Source organism: Nyctereutes procyonoides, unplaced genomic scaffold (assembly GCF_905146905.1).
Source record: "Nyctereutes procyonoides isolate TBG_1078 unplaced genomic scaffold, NYPRO_anot_genome, whole genome shotgun sequence".
In the NCBI taxonomy this organism is placed as follows: Eukaryota; Metazoa; Chordata; class Mammalia; order Carnivora; family Canidae; genus Nyctereutes; species Nyctereutes procyonoides.
In genome coordinates this window covers 76,024,846-76,045,246 of record NW_026575140.1, presented here as the reverse complement: position 1 = coordinate 76,045,246, position 20,401 = coordinate 76,024,846, and the positions used below count along the sequence as shown (strand labels likewise).

Here is a 20,401-nt window from a genome sequence, read left to right as displayed (position 1 = left end):
ACAAGTAAGGCATTCTACTCTGTAGTAGGTATTTGAAACTTCAAATACTTATTTCCAGATAGTTGTTTGTAAATACTCATGGTGCCTTTTCCTATATAATAATTTGATTTTAAGTATTCAAATTATTCAACATCTCAAGAGTAATGATTGATCGTTCCACTCCTCCCTGTTTCTGGACTGATAGGCCTATATCTAGACTAGAGCAACTTGCTTTGAATTAATCCCTACCATCTCATCTCACACATACCCATACATATAATATTTTTTTTCTTAAGCTATTCTTAAACCTCTGTAAAATTCATTTGGAAAACTCATGAGTTTGACAAATAATAACACATCTCCCCAGTCATATTAATATATTCTGATGAGACTTTCTTGCTAACAGAGTAGTTTGGAAAGAAATGGTCTTTATCACAATGAGTTACTTTCCTATCTAAGAATACACATGACTCCATTTATTCATGCCTTTTATTATGCCCTTCAGTAAAGAGTAATATTAATTTTAAAATAAATGAAGTGTTTTTTATAGTCAACAAATATATATAATGCACTGCTTTTTATAAAAATCCAAGTGAAAAAAATCAAATACAGTTAATATATGCTGTTTTTAAATCTATCATAAATTCCGTAATAGTCTTTTCCTTACCTTGATGATTCGATCACCTGTCTGTACCCCAGCCCGCATGGCTGCTCCATCTGTAAGAGAAATTAATTACTTAAAATGTAAATCATCTGCATGTGCTGATAATTTTCTTGAAGGAGAGGCAGTATAGCCAAATGGTTACAAAACATGTGCCTCTGCCACTCACTAGTTGTGTGACCATGGATTGGTTTTATGTGTTTTTTTTTTTTTCACTCTAAGCCTCAATATCCCCTGTAAATGGGGATAAAAAATACCTACCTCGAATTACAGCATAAAGAATGTATTCAATATATGTAATAGAATATACTATTACTGTCATTTTGGGAAAAGTAGGTGTTTTAGTGCATATAACCATTTCTTTAATCTGGTCTAAAAATATCTCTGGTGCCAGGAAGAAATAAAATTCTATAAACTTCTATAAAATTCTATAAACTTTGTGTTGCTTTTTGATGTATAAAGTTGCTTTATACATCAAAAAGCAACACAAACAAGGAGTCATATAGTTTCTAAAACTAAGGCTGTTTTCTTTCTAGTAAGTACAAAGAAAATCAATTGGGGAGAATTCATGTCTATAAATGATACTAAAGACAAATCTAACACAATGGAGCATTATGACCTGCAATGTATGTGATTATTTTATTCTAGGCAATAGACATTAAGTTTTTCTATTCTTACTCTGCTCCCAAGTGACAAGACTGTTTTTAAAAATGCCTTGCCTTCTTTGACAGACTGTACGAAGACTGGATTGTCTCCACTGACCGTCAGCCCAAATCCATTGTCATCCTTCTGGATGATCACACAACGCTGAACCAGACCTGCACAAGAACCACAGGGTAAAGAGAGAAGAGAAAATGGGAGAGAGAAAAAGACATAATGACATATTAGTAACGAACTGTAAAGAACTATATTCTATCTGGAGAAACACAAGATGGCATGTGAAACCAGTATCACAAACCAGAGAACTAACCCCATAAACAAAACAAATGCAAGAATATCACAAAGCGTAATATATATTGGTTTCTCACTGGACAGGTAGAGTAGAACTGCTCCAAGATTTAAAAACAGCTATGGCAAAGTAGAACAGATTAAGTATTAGGGGACAGAAGGAAGGCCTGTTTGCATCCTTGCTATTTATTTGTAACATGAAATCCTCCCCACTGCCCTCTGTTTTGAGTGCTCTCACTGGTGTTTAAACCCAAGAAAATCTAACATCTGGGGACATTAGGCTCAAAGCATCCCATGTAAACCCCAGAGAAATCCAATCTCACTCTCAGAAAAAGACTATATAAAGAAAGGAGGTACTTGCAGAGCATGGGCAGTTCTCCCAAAAGGGAGAAAGAACAAGTTCAAAGACAAGAAAGACATTGGCTCATAGAAAAAATAAAGAGGAGAAAAAAATAGAGAAGATCAAGAAAGAACCTTTGAACTCAACCAATTCTTTCACTCCTTTCACATACTTACCTGATTTCTACAGGAGAGTTTGTTTTCCTTCTACCAAACGGCAAACAAAAGTAGTCAAGGCAAGGTGAAAGAAAGAGGACCACAAGCAAAGGAACAGGAATGTCCCATCACAGAACCCTGATTTGTACCCAGGGCCGTCTGATCACAGATTAAGATCTGAAGATCCTGAACTCTGTGTTAGCCAGAGATTTAATACTTTAGCTTTGCAGGATCTAAGTGTTTCACCAAAAATCAATATATAAAACATGATAAATAATGCAAGTATAGTGATGATTAGAAAATAAAAATTTCTTCAAAATAAGGATTTTTACACAAAGAGCATTTTTTATGTAAATGCTTTTAAATAAGTCTGATGTATAAAACGAAGGATATGTTAAAGATTGCATATTAATGAATACATGTATTTCTTGCTGTTAATGAAATGTCACAGGTATGTGAGCCTACTACAAATGAAAGCCTGGAATAAGTGCATCACAGTACAGAAAACACGAACTATGAACCTTATTCATAAGCCTACACAAAAAATTAACTTAAGAAAAATCATGGACCTAAACACAAAGGCTACAACTTTTCTTCATAAGAAAATACAGAAAAAAAAGTCAAGATCTTAGGTAAGCAGAGATCTTTTAGGATGAAAAATGCACCAACCATAAAAGAAAAAAACTAGGAAATTGTACTCAAAATTTTAAATTCACTCTCCTTTAAAGACACTGGTAAGAAAACGAAAAGGCAAGGTACAGAGTGGGAGAAAATATTCATAATACAAATATCTGATAAAGGACTTGTATCAGATTATATTTAAAAAACAACAACTCTACAGTTCAATAATGGGGGACACATTTTAAAAAGAACAAGATTTCAGGGCACCTGGCTGGCTTAGTGAGTAGACTGTGCCACTCTTGATCCTGGGGTTGTGAGTTTGAGCTCTATGTGGGCATAAAGATTACTTAAAAATAAATTAAAAAAAAAAAGATCTGAATAAACACAGCACAAATAAAGATACCCCAATGGCCAAAAAGCACATGAAAGGATGCTCAACAACTGCAGTCATCAGGAAAATGAAAACTAAAGCCACAATGAGATACCACTATACACTAACTTGAATGGCTAAAAATAAAAAGACTGATAGTACCAAATGCTGGACATGGATGTGGAGCAACTGGAACTCTCACGCATTGTTGGTAAGAGTGTAAAACCGTACAAACACTTTGGAAAACAGTTTAGAAATTTCTTATAAATGTAAGTATACATTTACACATGACCCAGCAATTTCACTCCCAAGAGAAATGAAAACGCATGTCTGCATAATGGTTGGTACACAAATACTTATGGTAGTTTTGTTCCTCAGAGCCAAAAACTAGAAACAACTCTAAGATCTACCAACGGATGAACAGATAAACTGTCATACATCCATTATAATAAAATATTACTTAGCAAGGGAAAAAAAGGAATAACTAACACATGTAACAAACATGGATGAATCACAAAAACATCATGCTAATAAGCAAAAGAAAGCAGATACAAAACAGAGTACATACTATATGATTCCAGTGGAGAACAGGCAAAACTAAAGGATAGTAATAAAAAGCAGATTAGTGGTTGCCTAGGGACAAGGGGAGGAAGGGTGAGGATGACCACAAAGAGACATAAAGGAACTTTCTGGGGTGATGGAAATGTTCTATATCTTAATTAAGGTAACGGTTACATGAGTGCATTCCTCTGTCAAAACTCATCCAACTGTACCCTTAAAAGTACAGCTTATTTTATGTAAGTTGTACCTAAGAAAGTTGATCTTCCACATCAACACATCACATCAATTAGTAACCTTCAATTCTAGAGACTACTAAACACCAAACAGTATTTGAATTAGCAAATTGACCACACCCACAAAATAGTACATTGTAATGAGGGCAGAGGAAAGACAACCTAAACCTCACAGAATTTAGTCTTTGACTTGCATCCTTCAAGTAACTGGGGAAAACTATAATTAGAATAGATATAATACATAAAATCAAGGAGGAAGCATTCTTCATAAATTCCTGGTACATAATACAATAAATATAAGAATTAGAAACCCAGAATTAGAGACTCAGAATAGAGTAAGGACAATGTTTTACCAAAATCTTTTAGAATACACATTCAGTTTTAGAAACAAACATTTGATGATCTCCTTTACAATTATTTAAAGTTTCAAAATAAGATACTGTGACTTCAACATAAAAATCAAGATACTTGTAACATAATATATATATTTCCCATACTATATCCTTCTCCCATTCCACTTCCTATGCTGAATGAAAATCAGTGAATTAGAGGTTTCTAATGTTGGGGTTTGCTGTGTTAAGCCACTAGGCTTCTTAAATAGACTATTTTTCTGATCTGTAAATAAGAAGATGCTTGTAAAAAATGAGGGAGGCATAGTGGGCAGTAAGAGTTTGCTATGTTTTGGGGCACCTGGGTGGCTCAGTGAGTTGAGTGTCTGACTCTTGGTTTTGGCTCCAGTCATGATCTTGGGGTTGTGAGATCAAGTCCCATGTCAGGCCCACATTCTGTGGGGAGTCTGCTCAAGATTCTCTTTCTCTCTCTTCCTTTGCACTCCCCTCACTTATGCATGCTGTACATTTGTATATTTCACTTGAATATAATATATATTAAGTATTTAGCTATATCCCTGATAAATACAAATAAAGATTCATAAGTGTTAAGTATTTTATTATGATTAGGGGTACACTGCCTTTGGATTTTCCTGCTCAGAAATATATTACTCATCTAACCATGCCATCAATTAAAAAATCAATTAAAAACACTTTTATGTTAGGGATGCCTGAGTGGCTCAGTTGTTGAGCATCTGCTTCTGGCTCAGGTCATGATCCCAGGGTCCTGGGATTGAGTCCTACATCGGCTCCCCCTCGAGGAGCCTGCTTCTCCCTCTGCCTTTGTCTCTGCCTCTCTCTCTGTGTCTCTCATGAATAAATAAAATCTTTGAGAAAAAAAAAACTTTTATGTTAAACTCCTATTGTTACTGCAAAGTAAAAAGATGAATCCTCATTTACGTCTTTGTCTAAATTTTTGTTTTGTTTTGTTTTGTTTGTTTTTTGTTTTTTGTTTTGTTTTAACAAACAAGCAAATTAGTTTTGGATGGGGAAGGAACAGAGAAGGGAAATATTATGGAGCAGGGCTTCTTCTAAGAAGGCAACTTTAGAATACAGGAGACAGCAAGAAGGTATGAAGAAAGAAATCACCTTCTCTTATAAGCTTTTCCTAAATATCCAGACCAGGTTAGGTACCCCCCACCCACCTTACCGACAGTGCCCTCTATTTACTCCCCTACTATCATTATCATTCACAATTAAAAAAAATTTTTTTTATTGGAGTTCAATTTGCCAAGATATAGCGTAACACCCAGTGCTCATACTGCCAAGTGCCCCCCTCAGTGCCCATCACTCACTCACCCCAACCCCCCCCGCCCACTTCCCCTTCCACTACCCCTTGTTCATTTCCCAGAGTTAGGTGTCTCTCATGTTTTGTCACCCTCACTGATATTTTCACTTATTATCACTCACAATTGATACCTATTGTTTTATCCACTCACTAGATGATATGCTTCAAGAACGTAGGGGCTCTGTCCTCATTTACAATTTCAGGAACTGGCAAATGTTTAGATACCAAAGGAAATTTTTTTTAATTGCTTGTAAATTAATAAAAATGGGAAAAGGCCAAGAGTCTAGAGACGGATGTAAGCTCAGAGAGGGAGGTCATTATGAGAAAAATATCACAGAAGTCAATTTTAGTAAATATGCCCTAGGACCTAATAAACTGCTAAAAATTGAGTAAATGTAGTAGGATTACCTCAGAATACTGCAAACCTGTTTTCCACAATTCAAAATTGCCCAGCCTGATAACTTTCCCTCTTAACTCTACATCAAAAGGAGATGAGGCCAAAGAAAAGGAGGAAACAGAGAAAGTGCTATGTGTATATCCTATTCGTCTTTCTCATCTCAACCCCACTATAGTGTCCATATATTATTATTCTATCTGCTAATCTGACAATCTGATGTACTTTAACATATAAAAATCACAAGAACAGGGGTAGCCCCGGTGGCGCAGCGGTTTAGCGCCACCTGCAGCCTGGGGTGTGATCCTGGAGACCCAGGATCGAGTCCCACGTCAGGCTTCCTGTATGGAGCCTGCTTCTCCCTCTGCCTGTGTCTCTGCCTCTCTCTGTCTCTATGAATAAATAAAATCTTTAAATAAAAAATTAAAAAAAAAAGAATCACTAGAACAATACAAAAGGAAAACATGCCTTACATATACAGCCAATTCAGAATCTACATATTTCAAATTAATGATACTATTTTGTCGTAGGAATCTATGCCATCTGCATCAACTTGGAATTGCAGTTATAATTAAGTAAAAACTAAGCTGTCATGCCATTCAAAATTCAGAAATCCAGTCTTTCAAATGCTTAGATCTATTATGTTCCTTCCCATTCAAAATAAAATAAAATGCTTTTTTTTTCCTTGAGAGAAATATTCTACTTGTTATAGACAACAAGGTGTTTTAACCCATCACAGAGGATAAATTCCACCTTTCACACCCTTAACACTGGAATCACCAATACTTCACATTGAAATCATGGATACACCAACAAGACTAAATTAACACATCGTTGAAATGTTCTTTTTGACAAACAAAAAACTACTTTTTTGTTTTAGCAAATCTGCACTGAACATCTGTCTACCAGTTATTTAACACTGCAGTTTGTGAGGAATACAAAACTACTAAACATCTTTGCCCTTAAAGAATTTAAAATCTTGGCAGGAAAGGACCACAGAGACACAGGGAATGTCTATGACAATGGCAATGTCTAATGAAAAATCAGAGTATAGGACAGATAACAGGCTTTGTATGTTTTATGAAAGATAAAGTGAAAAGTGGAGCCCTACCTAACTCCAAAATAGCCATTTTCACATTTCATTAATTAAAACCAACCATCCAGCCAACACTTACCATCATTTTCACTTTTCCTGGTTTTTACACACATGTATAGTCTACGATTTGTTTGTTGGTTTTGCTAGATCACTTATTGTCTGTTAGAATTACCATACAATGTGTTTACCTCTGAATATGAGTTTTTATAAGGTCACAAATCACTTTAATGTGAGCTGTATCCAAGCACTATGTGTGAAGACAGGCAGAATATCCAACAAATGAGATAATGATGAGGAACAACCTCTCCTAAAACTTGGTCATGGTAATATCTCTCCATTCTCATTGTTCTTAGTGCCATAGGAGTGTTTTTTTTTTCTCACAACTTTCTACTTTGTAAGGGCATATGGAGTATTGGTAACTGCATATCTCATGTAATTACCAAAATCTATTAAAATTCTTTTGTGTTAGACTGTGAACTTCTAGAAAGCAGGTGCAGATCCTATCATCTTTGTCTCTCTATTCCTTGTCATAGTGCCTGGCACACAAGAGGTACTGAATGAATATTTACTAAGTAAAATTTGAGTTTATTTTATATACAGGAAATTTTAATCATACTCAATTACTTCTTAGGAAAAAGTAAAATCATTGTCCTGAAAACCATGCAAAGTAGAGAAATACTTTCAGGACACTAACCTACTGCCCTGCCTAATTTCTAACTAAAACAATCTGATTCTTCTACCCTAAAAAAACTCCTCTAGTTAAAAATACATTTTTTCTTTATTTCCTGTCTTTTAAGGATTATGCTATTTCACCTGGAAGCTAATAATAGATATCATGCTTCGTATCATTGGTGAAGTAAAAATGTTCTATAAAAGTTTATATAAATACTATACTTTCATAAATTTTATTTTCTCTCTAACAAAGGACATTTCTTTTCCTTGTTATGACAGTATGGTATTTGAAACCAACATAAAATGACTGTTTTTTATTCAAAAGATAATTACCAAGGATGGTATTTTGAAAGTGAAAGAAATTAAGCCTTTGTAAAGCTTTGGAGTGGGGAGAAGAAGTCATAAAAAGGTACTTTGAAAAAGAGGAGAAAAAATACTCTCAGAATTCACTATGATACATTCCTGGAAAAAAACAAACAAAACAAAACAACAGCGATAGTACCAAAAAGCAAATTACTGAAAATGGAAGGTTAAATACACAGGGCAGCATACTGAACCTTCCATACTATATTCATTCTAGTGAAAGCACACTAGTCTTTCTTCACCTTTGATTTTATTACATGACCAAACTTCTCAAAGTCTCACCTCTCAAGAATTAGCTTCAGGGAAGGGTGTGGAAAAAGACCATGTGCAACCTCATAAAAACAGCTCATTTTTAAACTGCTGCCAGACATACATGTTTTATGAGTAAGACCTCAGATAATCCTTTGATTAAGAAGCTTCTGGATTCTAAATGTACAATGCTGCCAAGCAAGAGGAAGCTTTAACTTCCAAGTGGGCTGATTTCATTCTTTTAGACTATTACCAGCAGCAAGTCTCTTTTCTAAGTTACATTTTCTTCTACCTTAAAATCTTTCTGAAGAGAAGAAAAATCCAATCAAGATGAGTCAACATTGTATTCTATTAGTTCTCCTTACTAAAATGCTTCACTCCAATATCAATAATCATTCATTCAAAACTCATTTAACGAGAGCCTCTGCTGTGTCAGGCATTGTGGGAGATGCAAAGATGGGCAGAAACACAAATAACTAGATACAAAGCAGGATGTCAGAGGTCAGACAACAGAGAAGGGGGCAAACCTAGGAAAGTCCTGTGTTGGAGGCAGTATTTGAACTGGGCCTTGTAGGATGGGGAGTTATAGGGGGTAAGCCATTCAAGACAATGGGAATGGCATGAGCAAAGAAAGAACCCCCAAGCCATATTTGGAAAGGGAAAATGTGGAGGAGCGGCTGGTGCCTTTAGGTAAATGGTAGTAGAAGTAATAGGAGTGGATTAAGAGAGAATGATAAACCAGAAACAAATTATAGGACAACTTAATTAACCATTTGTACTTGCCTCATAAGTGAATGACCAAATCCTTACTTTAATAAAATATATCTAATGGAGAAAGGGAAGGGAATCACTGTGAAATTAAAGTGAAAGAAAGTGGTAGAATCAATGGTGCCTAGCAAACCGCTGAGGACAGGGAAAGGCAGTAGTCAGAGACAACTTTAAGAAACCAAGACAAGGGGAATGGCAGAAAGGCAGTGCCATGAAAAGAATGGTGGGAATCATGAGAAAGATGGATTTCTAGCCACAGGGAAAAATGATGAATTTCACACTGGTCATTCTGAATTTGAAAGATGGTTAGGGTGGAAGTATTCAGTAAACAGTTAAAAATATAAGACTGGAAACAGCGGAAGAGATCAAGGACAGAAACGCGGGCCACGCCTCCATCTATAAAAGGGGAAAAGCAGCCAAGTACAGAAAAGACAAAACAATTGCAGAGAGAAAAGAACCAGATTGATGTAATATTACAGGAGCCAAAAAAGGGCATCAGCATTGTCAATCTGTTCAGAGGAAGGTGAGAACTGAGAAAAAGTTAACAGATTTCAAGCAGGATCTTTTGATTCACCTTCCAGATAGCATGTGTTCAGAAGTCAGACTTCAAGAGGTTAAGAGGCGAGGGATTTATGAGGACTTAGAAGGTTCATGCTGCAGAATGCTCTCTGCCAGGCTGAAGAAAGCAGAAAGAGCTTGATGACTTTCACCTTTATACATCTGAGAAAGCTGAATTGAAAAAAGGTAAGATTTTTTAAAAAATATATTCTGAAGGAATATATTCCAGAAAACCAGGAATGTGCAAGTATTAGGAGTTTGCTTCTGCCATGGACTGCTACTTATGCACCCTTCCAAATTTACACACTGAACCTTAACCCCTAATATTAACATAATGGTATTTAGAGGCAGGGCTTTGGGGAGGTAATTAGAATTAGAAGAGGTCATAAGAGTGGGGCCTCCCCCTTGGGACACCCAGGTGGCTCAGTGGTTGAGCATCTGCCTTTGGCTCAGGGCATAATCCTGGAGTCCTGGGATGGAGTCCCACATCGGGCTCCCTGTAGGGGGCCTGCTTCTCCCTCTGCCTGTGTCTCTGCCTCTCTCTCTGTGTCCCTCAAGAATAAATATCTAAAATGTTTTTTTAAAAAATTGAAAAAAAGAATGGGGCCCTCATGATGCGGTTAGTGTCCTTTTATAAGAAGAGACACCAGAAAGACTTCTCTCTCTACATGTACTTGCACCAAAGAAGGACGATGTGAGCACAAAGCAAAAAGGTAGCTGTCTGCAAGCCAGGAAAGAGCTCTCACCAGAACCTGGCACCCTGATCTCATCTCTACCCTCTAAAAGTGAGAGAAAATACATTCTGTTATTTAAGCCAAGTCTCTGGTATTTTGTTATAAAAGCCCCAGCAGATTAAAACAGTTTCAAAAAGACATAGCTTTTTTGTACATAATACTATCAGCTAGAATCTCTTCATGAATCTAAGACAGAAGGCAGAAAAAGGCTGCAGTCAAATTCCAAATTCCCTCGCTAACTCTCTTCTATTCCACAAAAGTCCACAAAATTTCTCCATGATTTTCATGAAAAAAATAGAAAATTAAGTATAATTAAAATTGTAGATCAGAAACATGATCTGCAGGTGATCAACAGATTCCAAAACATATAGAGGGAAAATAAGGAGAAATGGAATAAATACTGATCTACTGCCCTGGGCAGAAACTTAACAGAAGAACAACACAAAATAGACACTTGGTTTTCTTTTAAAATGAGCAAAGTAAATGTATCTCATAAAACAGCTCTAAAAACAGCTAGGAAGATTCAAAATAAATCATTTGTAAGTGAAGAACTAGCATTTATCTAAATATTGAGCTAGTGAATTTGACCCCAAGATTATGTAAAATCTCAAGTCAGAAACGGGCTTGTTAAGAGATCCTACACTAAAGCAATGTCAGCACTATAACTCTATTCAATCATAATCCATTATTTCTAAGCTTTTTTTTTTTTACTCCCTAGAGATTGTTTTTCTTCTCTGTTAACTAGTCTGAGGAAATCTATTCACACAGGTGATAAAATATTTGTAATGTCAATGAGATTTCAGTGTGCATGCTAACTCTGTTCTGATCAAGTCATCCCTTTTATAAGTGCTTTTTAAGGACTCATGAGCTTCCAAAAAAGGTATTTCGAGGGTTTACAAGAAACAAACATACGAAGAAACCACTCCTTATTTCCCCATTTACCACTTAAAATGTTTCTATTACTAACAAGCGAATGGCATGTCTGAACTAGTGTTAATATTCCTATCACCGAAATATTAACATCCAAATCAAACAGCAAGCTTTTGCATACATGCCTATCATCCTATCATCCAAAGCAAACATCCTGGCATCCAAAGCAAACAGCAAGCTTTTGCATACATACCACATATCTAGGAAAATGGTGGGGGAGGTGAAATATAACATTGCAAAGGCTACTGGAAAAGAAGGAGCCATAAAGATAGTGTTCACATTCCTAAGGAGAGAATAAACCATAGGAAGCTCTTTATATAGAACAGAAAGACAGAGTCTTGAGAAATCCAGAAGCTATTTCTTACTTACGAGGAGCCAAGTACTTTGGAAGGAAGAAAACACAAACTTGCCATGCCATACAGCATGGTACACATTTCGTCTTGAGCTACTGTAAAAGGTTTGACTACATAGAAAAAGGCACTGGCCACAAAAACCAAAGCAGAGAACTATATTTATTTAACACAGAAGCATTCGCTGGTTTAAAACCAAACACCAAGGTCTCATAATATTAATAAAATATGTGATACTATGGGCTCAAGTGTCAGGAGATATAAATTATAAAATGTCTTCAAGTAGGGGAAGGGGTGCTTTCATGTATTTTTTTCCTTTCATGTATGTCAGGCTAGGAAATAGCTACATCTGGGGAAACTTCCATTTGGTAGAATTTTGGCTCTTTTAGAGAAGACCTGATTTTCCTTTGAGGCCAATTTTGGAATATTTTTAAAATGAAATAACTTATTAGTCTCTCAGAGATGATTTTAGAAGTCATGGTTCCAAGCAGTGCTTCTCCTATTCGCTTTTCTCAAAGCACTAATTGGATGCCAAAACAAGGGAAGAGGGCAGGTGAAACTGTGCAAAGGAAAGAGAAAAACATGTATGAACGTCACAAACATGGTTTATATTATCTTTGGGAGACAGAACACAGTCTAGAAATATTAGTGTTTCAATCATCTGTTGCCAAAGTTAACTGTTTTCAGATTAAACCTTCTCTTTGTGAAAATTATTCTGAAGAGGTATCATTTTAACATCTTCCCATTCAGAATAAGCTTCAGGGAAACTTCTGAAAGGCAAAAACAAACTCTGGAAGCCATAGAAATAAAATACTCAATATATTTCCGCTATTGTATATAAATCATATACAAACAGCATTTCCAGGCAGTAAGGCCAATAAAGAGAAACAAAGAAAAAATCCAATAAAAATTCCAATGAAACGCTAACACCTCTAAGTCACACCAGTGCTACACTTAGAGGGAAAGACCAGTCGCCATAAAACCCTACATGACCCAAACTTGGCAAATGGGACACGGGAAGAAGATGACAAGAATTCAAAGCCCACCTATGTTCTGTGAAGGAGCCCAACTCAAACATATGAGACATCATCACTTTCCCATCATAGGCAAGAAGAAAGAGAAGATGGGTCATGTGGCCTACTCTTACTCTACGATGTTAGTTTCTAGCAACCTTCAGTTCCCCAGCTGCAGCCACAGTAAAACCCCAGGCTCCCTTTCCCTGCCATGCCATGCAGAGCAGACACAAGGAAGGCTGCAGTTATTAAAAAAACAAAAAACAAAAAAACAAAACAAAAAACAGCATGAAGCAAGCTCCAAAGGTGCAAGGCTGAATTGGCTACATTAGCTTACCATATATCTCGGATCTACTCTCCTCTGAACTAGACTTTGTCTTCTTGGAGGAGCTATCTGCACAGGAGCGGGAGAAAAGGAGAGAGATATAGAAAATATGGAGACCAATGTAAGGGGAAAAAAAATCATGGGGGGGAAAAAGAATGAATCATGATCAAGTTAAATCGTGCAAACACAAAGTATGAACATCACAGGTGACAGCACTTAGAACAGTCACGAACAGCACAAGTAATGACATACTTTAAAGATTTATCGAAGAAAAGACAGTGCAATAAAAATATGTTCAAACAAAACAACACGTGAATAGTCTACAAAATATATCGTCTGACAATCATTGAGGTGACATTAAAAGTTGTCATAACCTCATTTTGAAGCACTGCACACTGCTTCACCAAATCTGTCTATGGACATGGGCACATCACAGCAGAGTAATACAGAGGAGGCCAATCTAACAAGACTCTAATAATTATATGAACACAGGGCAGAAACCCATTAGCAAGACTATAACTAATCATATAAATAAAAGCCTCTGAGCCCCATGATGTCAAAATTAGGTGTGAGAAATAAAGAATTCTCTTTTAACGGAGATCCGGAAGCTATACCCTACCAACAAAGCCTAAAATTAATGATTGGGATTTCATTTTTACCCACGACCCAAGATGCAGGTAAATTATTAGCTATTCACTTCTTAGTCTTCCCTTCCTGGATAATATTTATAACAGTTTTTCAAAAGAACAATTTATACTAAAAATATGAAACATCTGAGTTAGATACAAAAAATATACTCTATTAAAAAAAGCATTTCTTAACAAAAATATGTAAAAAGATACATTTCATTTGTGTATCCAAGACCTCAGCATTTACTTCCTTTTGTTATAGGAACATACAACTGAGTAACACTGTATGTGTACAAAGAACACACATCAGCTTCAAGTAGCAGAAGCAAAATTATCATTTTTTTATAAATTAAATACTGAATGATTTCACAAAGGAGAAAGCAAAAACACATATTTTACAACAGGAGTTCAATCTATTTGCATAAAATTAAGAATATAAATAGTCAGAAGTCTACTAGCATGAAAACTTCAGGAAAGATCAACATTACTTAAAAGAGTCTCTAAGCTCAGAATATTTTTGACTGAAGAAAAAGGGATCTCTATTCATTTGCGGACTCTAAAATTAGATGATCATGAATCTCTGATGTGGATTTTATCTAATACTCCAATTTACCATGATCACACATGAATTTTTAAATGACTATAGAAATCTGTAGTAGTTATAGCTTTGATTTTATGAGATGCTACCACTCATACTTAATGATTTATTTTAATGTCAAGTCCTTGGTCTGACTAGAATCTCCAATTACGATATAATGACGATTTTTATTATCATCGTTATTTTTGAATAAAAGACGCTCTACAATATTGTTTCCATAGTGGAATTGTTGAATGTTACAAATGCTTGCATTCCTCCTGAATGCAAAGGATTTATATTATATTGCTGAAGAGGAAGGAGAATCACAAGTAGACCAAACAATAACTCCTGGGTGTTTCAGGTAGTTATACAGCTTCAGCTGAATTATTCTGAACTGCACTATTCTCAATATTCTTCAGAAGAACAAACAGTGTTTTACCTGTGGGATCAAAATCATGTGATGCACTTCGCTCAACTTTCTGCTTCTTATCTGTTGGTGACTCTCGGTTCAAAATACTCCCATGCCTAAATTAAAGCAAAGCAGTCAAATATTTACTGTAAGCAAACCAAGAGAATAAAATCTTAATTTAAAAACTGCAAGTGTGTCTTACAAAGAGAATCCAAGTAATCTTATACATCCTCATAAATCTAACATATTTTTCAAGAAGTTTTAAATTCAGTCTATGCTATGTATAATAAGGAATCTAGTTATTTGGTTACAAAAAATGCTTAAAAATAATAAAACTAGTATTTAGTATTATACCTATTTTATTCCTAGAAAGAACCTAGAAATGGGATTTAGTATTACAATCTATTTTATTCTTATAAGTAAATTCTTTCAGTAGCTTTCATAGGTTGTTATGACTTCCATTAAACAGGTAAGAAAACAGTGCCTGAAAGTAATTCAACACATTCCCCAACCTGAACCTACATATACTATGGTCAGGTTCAAAATCACGGTGTTAATGTAGCATGGATGAGAATAGTTTAAAAAAAAAAAAAAAGTCTTAGGCAAGCCTCACTAGACCTCTAGCTACAGAAATCAGGCAAGCCCAGATGACACCAGAATTATTATTTTCTGTATGGCTTACCCAATTATACTGATCAGATAATGGTTGGGCAGCAAATAAGCCCTCACTATGATACATACACTACTAATTAACTGAAATGCCAAGGTTAGCATTGGTATCCTGGACCATGCAACGCAGTCACTAAAACTGATAAAAGCACTAACATAATTAGGAATGATATACTACCTACATTTTAAATAATATTTATGACACCTAGGATGAGAGAGCAGTGAGAACAAGTACTGAGGAAAAGGCATTTAATTCCAGGATATGAATACATATGGAGATATGGCTCATGCACAGGCATATTTGAACATTTTGGATTTTTTCCTTTACTGTCTTAAAGTAATTAAGACTGATTCAGTTTGCCAAAGTTCATTAACCAAAGGCAGCTGTAGTTCCGCAAGTGATAAAACACATCAAAAACTGGCAAGCCATTTACACTCCTCAAGCTACTCACAACTGGAAACAGTCACAATAGATTTTAAAACTAAATCTCTTCATAGGGAGTGACCTTAACTATCAATTTGAACAAACTTTTAAAATGCTTATATTAAAAACATTGAAAATGTTATCAAAACAATGCTGTCTTCCAGAAAAAATATGCAACACCTGTTATATTTTAAATTTGTAAAACATTTTGATATTTTAAACTACTTAAATCCACATTTTCAAAAGCCACAAAAATCCGCCATAATTTCGAAGGAATGCTTCTAATTAAGATTTAACCTAAGCGTACGAAGGGCAACTGAACAACTTACCTTATAGGTTTTTTGAGGGGAAACCTGAAACAAAGGGGGAAAAAAAAGAAAGATGTAGTTATTTCACTTATAAGATTGTTACTAAATTTAGCCATTCTACTAAACCAGAATAAGAAAAAAAAAAATAAACCAGAATAAGAGATTTACATCTTATGCTAACTTTCCCAAAGCAAGACTCAACAAACAGGGTAAGTAAGAGTAAGAAGCTGGATGCTATTTTTAAATATCTCCTTAGATAAATCTTAAATTGCAGGTGCATTTACCATGAACTGTCACTGAGTATAGGTTCTCTTTGTAAAAATCTAAATACTAATAGCAACAGTTAAATTTACTGAGAGCTTACTAGATACTAAGCACTGTACTAAAGTTGACACGTGCTATCTAATCCTAAAAGAGATCTATAAACCTATATCCATTTTACAGATTTTAAAAAACTAAGGCAAAGAGAAATATCTTACTATTAAAACGTTAAGTTTTCCTAGCAAGGAAAGTTTCTTCCTGTCCATCACTACTCCCCATCCCCCAAGATATCTGGGTGCTAATTACTGCTCTATGGATCTGTGTCTACTTCCCTCAAATTACAATTCTCATTTATTTGTGTTTAGCATTTATAATAGAAATCTAGAGAAAATACCATTGCAGTACTACCAGTTATTAAGACTATGTTCCAGGGGGATCCCTGGGTGGCTCGGTGGTTTAGCGCCTGCCTTGGGCCCACGGTGTGATCCTGGAGTCCTGGGATCAAGCCCCACATCAGGCTCCCTGCATGGAGCCTGCTTCTCCCTCTGCCTGTGTCTCTGCCTCTCTCTCTCTGTGTCTCTCATGAATAAATAAACAAAATCTTTTTTTTTTTTTAAAGACTATGTTCCAAAAGTAGAAAACAAAGGGTACATCTTTTCTTTCTTCGGTTCTATAAGCTATTAAGAACTACTGTATTTCCTCTTGGTTGCCTTTTTTGAAAGAAATATTACTGGGGGCTCCTTGAGAAGAATTTGATGTTACACATAAACACTAAGTCTACAAGTGTTTTCAAATTTCCTCCTATTCCCCTTTTCAGGTCTGTCCTCAACCCATGGCATTTTATGTGAATATTATTTAGCCTGGGTAATAAAAATGGGGTTTATTAAGAATATCAACAAAACTGTTTTAAAGTTATTAGTAAACACAGTAAGAAACAAACATAAAACAATGATACTTGAATGCTATTTTATTTGGCCTGGAGACAGTTTAGTTAAAAAATAATCTCTAAAGTAAAAGTTTAATTACAATCTCCTTTAACTCCTATATAAGCCAAAAGTGATCCAAAGAAAAAGAATCTGAAAACTTCTATAATGAGTGCATCTTAACTCCCAACAAAGTTAGGGATAATAAGGAAAAGAGATTCTGGGATAAGAGTACACTGCTCTAGAGAATATACTGATGACAAAAGATCATCAAATTGTCAGAAATAGGAAGTCCATCCTTACTTGTTAGGGGAGTGGGGAGGTGGGAATATGTTTTTTAATTTAGAAATGAATATAGAAGTTGGCAGAAAAGAATTCCCAACTGAGTTTCTACAAAGGATAATACCTGCAGTTAGCAACCTTAGCCACTCTTCCTGATAGCCATTATAAAAACTCCTACCCCAAAACAATGCTGCTTGCGTCAGGGACTGCAACATCCAGGGAGATTCTGGTAAAGAATCCCGGAAGTTCCCAGACTAGTGATTGTAAACCAGCTTCCTGAGCAGCTTTCTCTTATGAGGGAATGGAAAAGGAGGGGAAAGAGGACGATAAAAATGGAATGAAAAGATGAAGAACAAGGACTCCTGTGCAGTAAAATTTGTTTATCAAAATCTACTTACTATATTCTTAAAGAACAGATGAAGAACTTCTCTCAAACAAAAATTTTTAAATCAATACTTTTTTCTACAATCATTAAATGCCACAATCAGCCCAACACTAGGCTGACGAAAGAATTCTGGTGCACAAAATCCTCTATTTTCAAGTCCCTGTCCATTCTGTACCCAATTATAAAACTGTGACAACCTCCTCTGGTGAGATATTTACGGGAAAGAGCTGTAGTTGAATGCTGAATTATGTTAGATGTGCTTAATTAAACTGTATGTGGCTTTTGAAAATATCATATCGATGGCTTGGACATCTAGCCAACATTGAACATGTTTGTGCATACTTACATATGTGTGTATGTATGTTTCCAGATGTAAGATGAAGTCCAAGTACCAATATGAAGAACCATGATTTAAAAAGCAAAGTGTTGTCAGAAATTTGAGCCACTGGAGTAAGATAACTAGATGCTCTTACTTTTGATTACCTATGATACTAAACATACTTGAATGCCACAAATCCTAAACAAGAGCCTAAAGGTCACAATTACATTTATTCACTTGATTCAGGGTGCCTTCTTCTTTATAAGTTCTGGGCTGTAATATTAACCCCGTATGTAGTAATATATAGAAGCTCCCCCAAAGTTTTAATTTTCATACTCCTCCCAATATGTTATTACAGGGTAAAGGGAGTTGTGATTTTGTAATTAAAGAACTCTAACTCAATAAATAATATTTCTTTTAGTAAAACTTCCAGTTTTAGCCAGGCTTAACCATACATATATACATATTTAACTCTATAATATATATACATGTATGATTTTCCAATCAGGATATCCCTTTAAGACTGTTAAAACAGAAATTCTTTTACATCAAAAAATTGCAAACGGCTGTCAAAGTTTGTGTTATCATATGTTTGCTTATAATATATAGCCTATTAGAAGTCATTTTTTCCTGTTATAGATGATTTTTGTGAGAAAAGAGACAGCCCTTGACATTACTCCTGTGAGAAGTGTTCTGAAAGAAAAAGAGAGATAACACACTCAAATCTTAATCTACCCTCCTCTCCTTCAAGGTATTAGATGGTTTTTGGGGGGTTTAGTTATGATGAAGAATTTGGGATTCAGGATGGTTCTTCATATGGGATGACTGAAACATAGAGAGTTCAGGATATTTTACCTATACTGGATAGCAGGCAAGTTTTCATTAGCAAACAATGTTAGCTACTAAATTTAGAATTCTCAAAAATTCCATTGTAAGATACATCCTGATTTTAGCAATGTTAAACGGCAGGGTGAAAAGCCCGTGCACTTTGGAATCAATGAAATATGCCACTGGCTTATTGGAATTCATGCCAGTCCAGAGAGTTTCTAGACAAAGAACTCTGCAAAACGGACCACAGATTAAGTCTAAGGCTCCATCCTCATAAAATGATAACAAACGTCAATGCAAAAAAATATAGCATTCCCATACTGTTATAGTCAACAAAAACTGCATGTGATCTCAAGGCCTCAGGGATAGGAGTTCCTCAGGAAAAGCCCCAAAATAACAAGGTTCATAGTCTAGTTTTGCAATTTAAAAGGTGTCCTTACACTTGTACATGTTGCTTAACCTAACAATCATCTGTAAAATAGTGATAATACTACTTCCTACCTTACAAATTTGTTTTGAGAATTAGAAAATGCAAAGCATTAAATCAGAAACACTGCCTAGCACATACATAACCACTTAATTATTATTAGCTGTTAGAACAAAAATAAAATCTGAATTTTAGAGACTTAACTTCAAATTAAGTAGAAAAGAAAAACAAACTTAAAGACTAACAATGTTCACATAGGTTTTTAGCTCAGTAAAATCCACAGAAATGCATAATTCAAAGCCAATGATGAAACTATAGGTTTAACTTGCCAAGTCATATAAAATTAACGTCAATACTCAAGTTAACAAACTTCCCAGATGCTGCAGGGTAAGAGAAAAGATCAGGTTACAACTCAAACTTTTAATTTTCCTAGCAAGTAGGGTCAGTGATTTTTTTTTTAAGCCTGTGAAACTGTTGACCATACCTGCCACTTAGCAAGAAAGTCTATTATTTCCGTATCTCCTTTAGAGTATCAAGAATGATTAAGGCATTCCATATCCTGGATATAAGTCAAATTTTTTATTTATCTATTTCCTCAAAATAATTTAAATAGCCTAAAGCACAACACTAAAGTTTGAAATTACTCCAATGTGAATATGAACTAGCTAGCTCTAGTATTATATCATTTTTCACAAAATAACAAACAAAACAGCTAAAAGGGCATTTGTCTGCAATACATAAGTACCCTTAAGTATAGGGATTTAGAACATACTGCTGACTTCAGCTAACTGTTAATTCAATCTTTCTATCTCTGGACAGTAAGATTCATAGAACCAAAAGTAGTAATGACCACTACCACTCCTCTCCCCCCAAAAACACCAGTCATAAATCCTTTAACCACCTACAATTTATAACTGGTCTAGCTTAGAGTCACTAAAAGAACTAAAAACTATGGAAATAGCA

General features: G+C 35.3%; 1 protein-coding gene across 1 annotated transcript in view; it reads right to left on the bottom strand.

The window, feature by feature from the left end:
• Positions 1-20,401, bottom strand: part of ARHGEF12 (Rho guanine nucleotide exchange factor 12) — a 150,429-nt gene that overhangs the window by 63,125 nt on the left and 66,903 nt on the right. Inside the window, 5 exon segments of the mRNA XM_055305875.1 lie at positions 647-696; positions 1,360-1,458; positions 13,010-13,066; positions 14,643-14,728; positions 16,035-16,058. Of these exon segments, the coding sequence (XP_055161850.1) occupies positions 647-696; positions 1,360-1,458; positions 13,010-13,066; positions 14,643-14,728; positions 16,035-16,058 (316 nt within the window).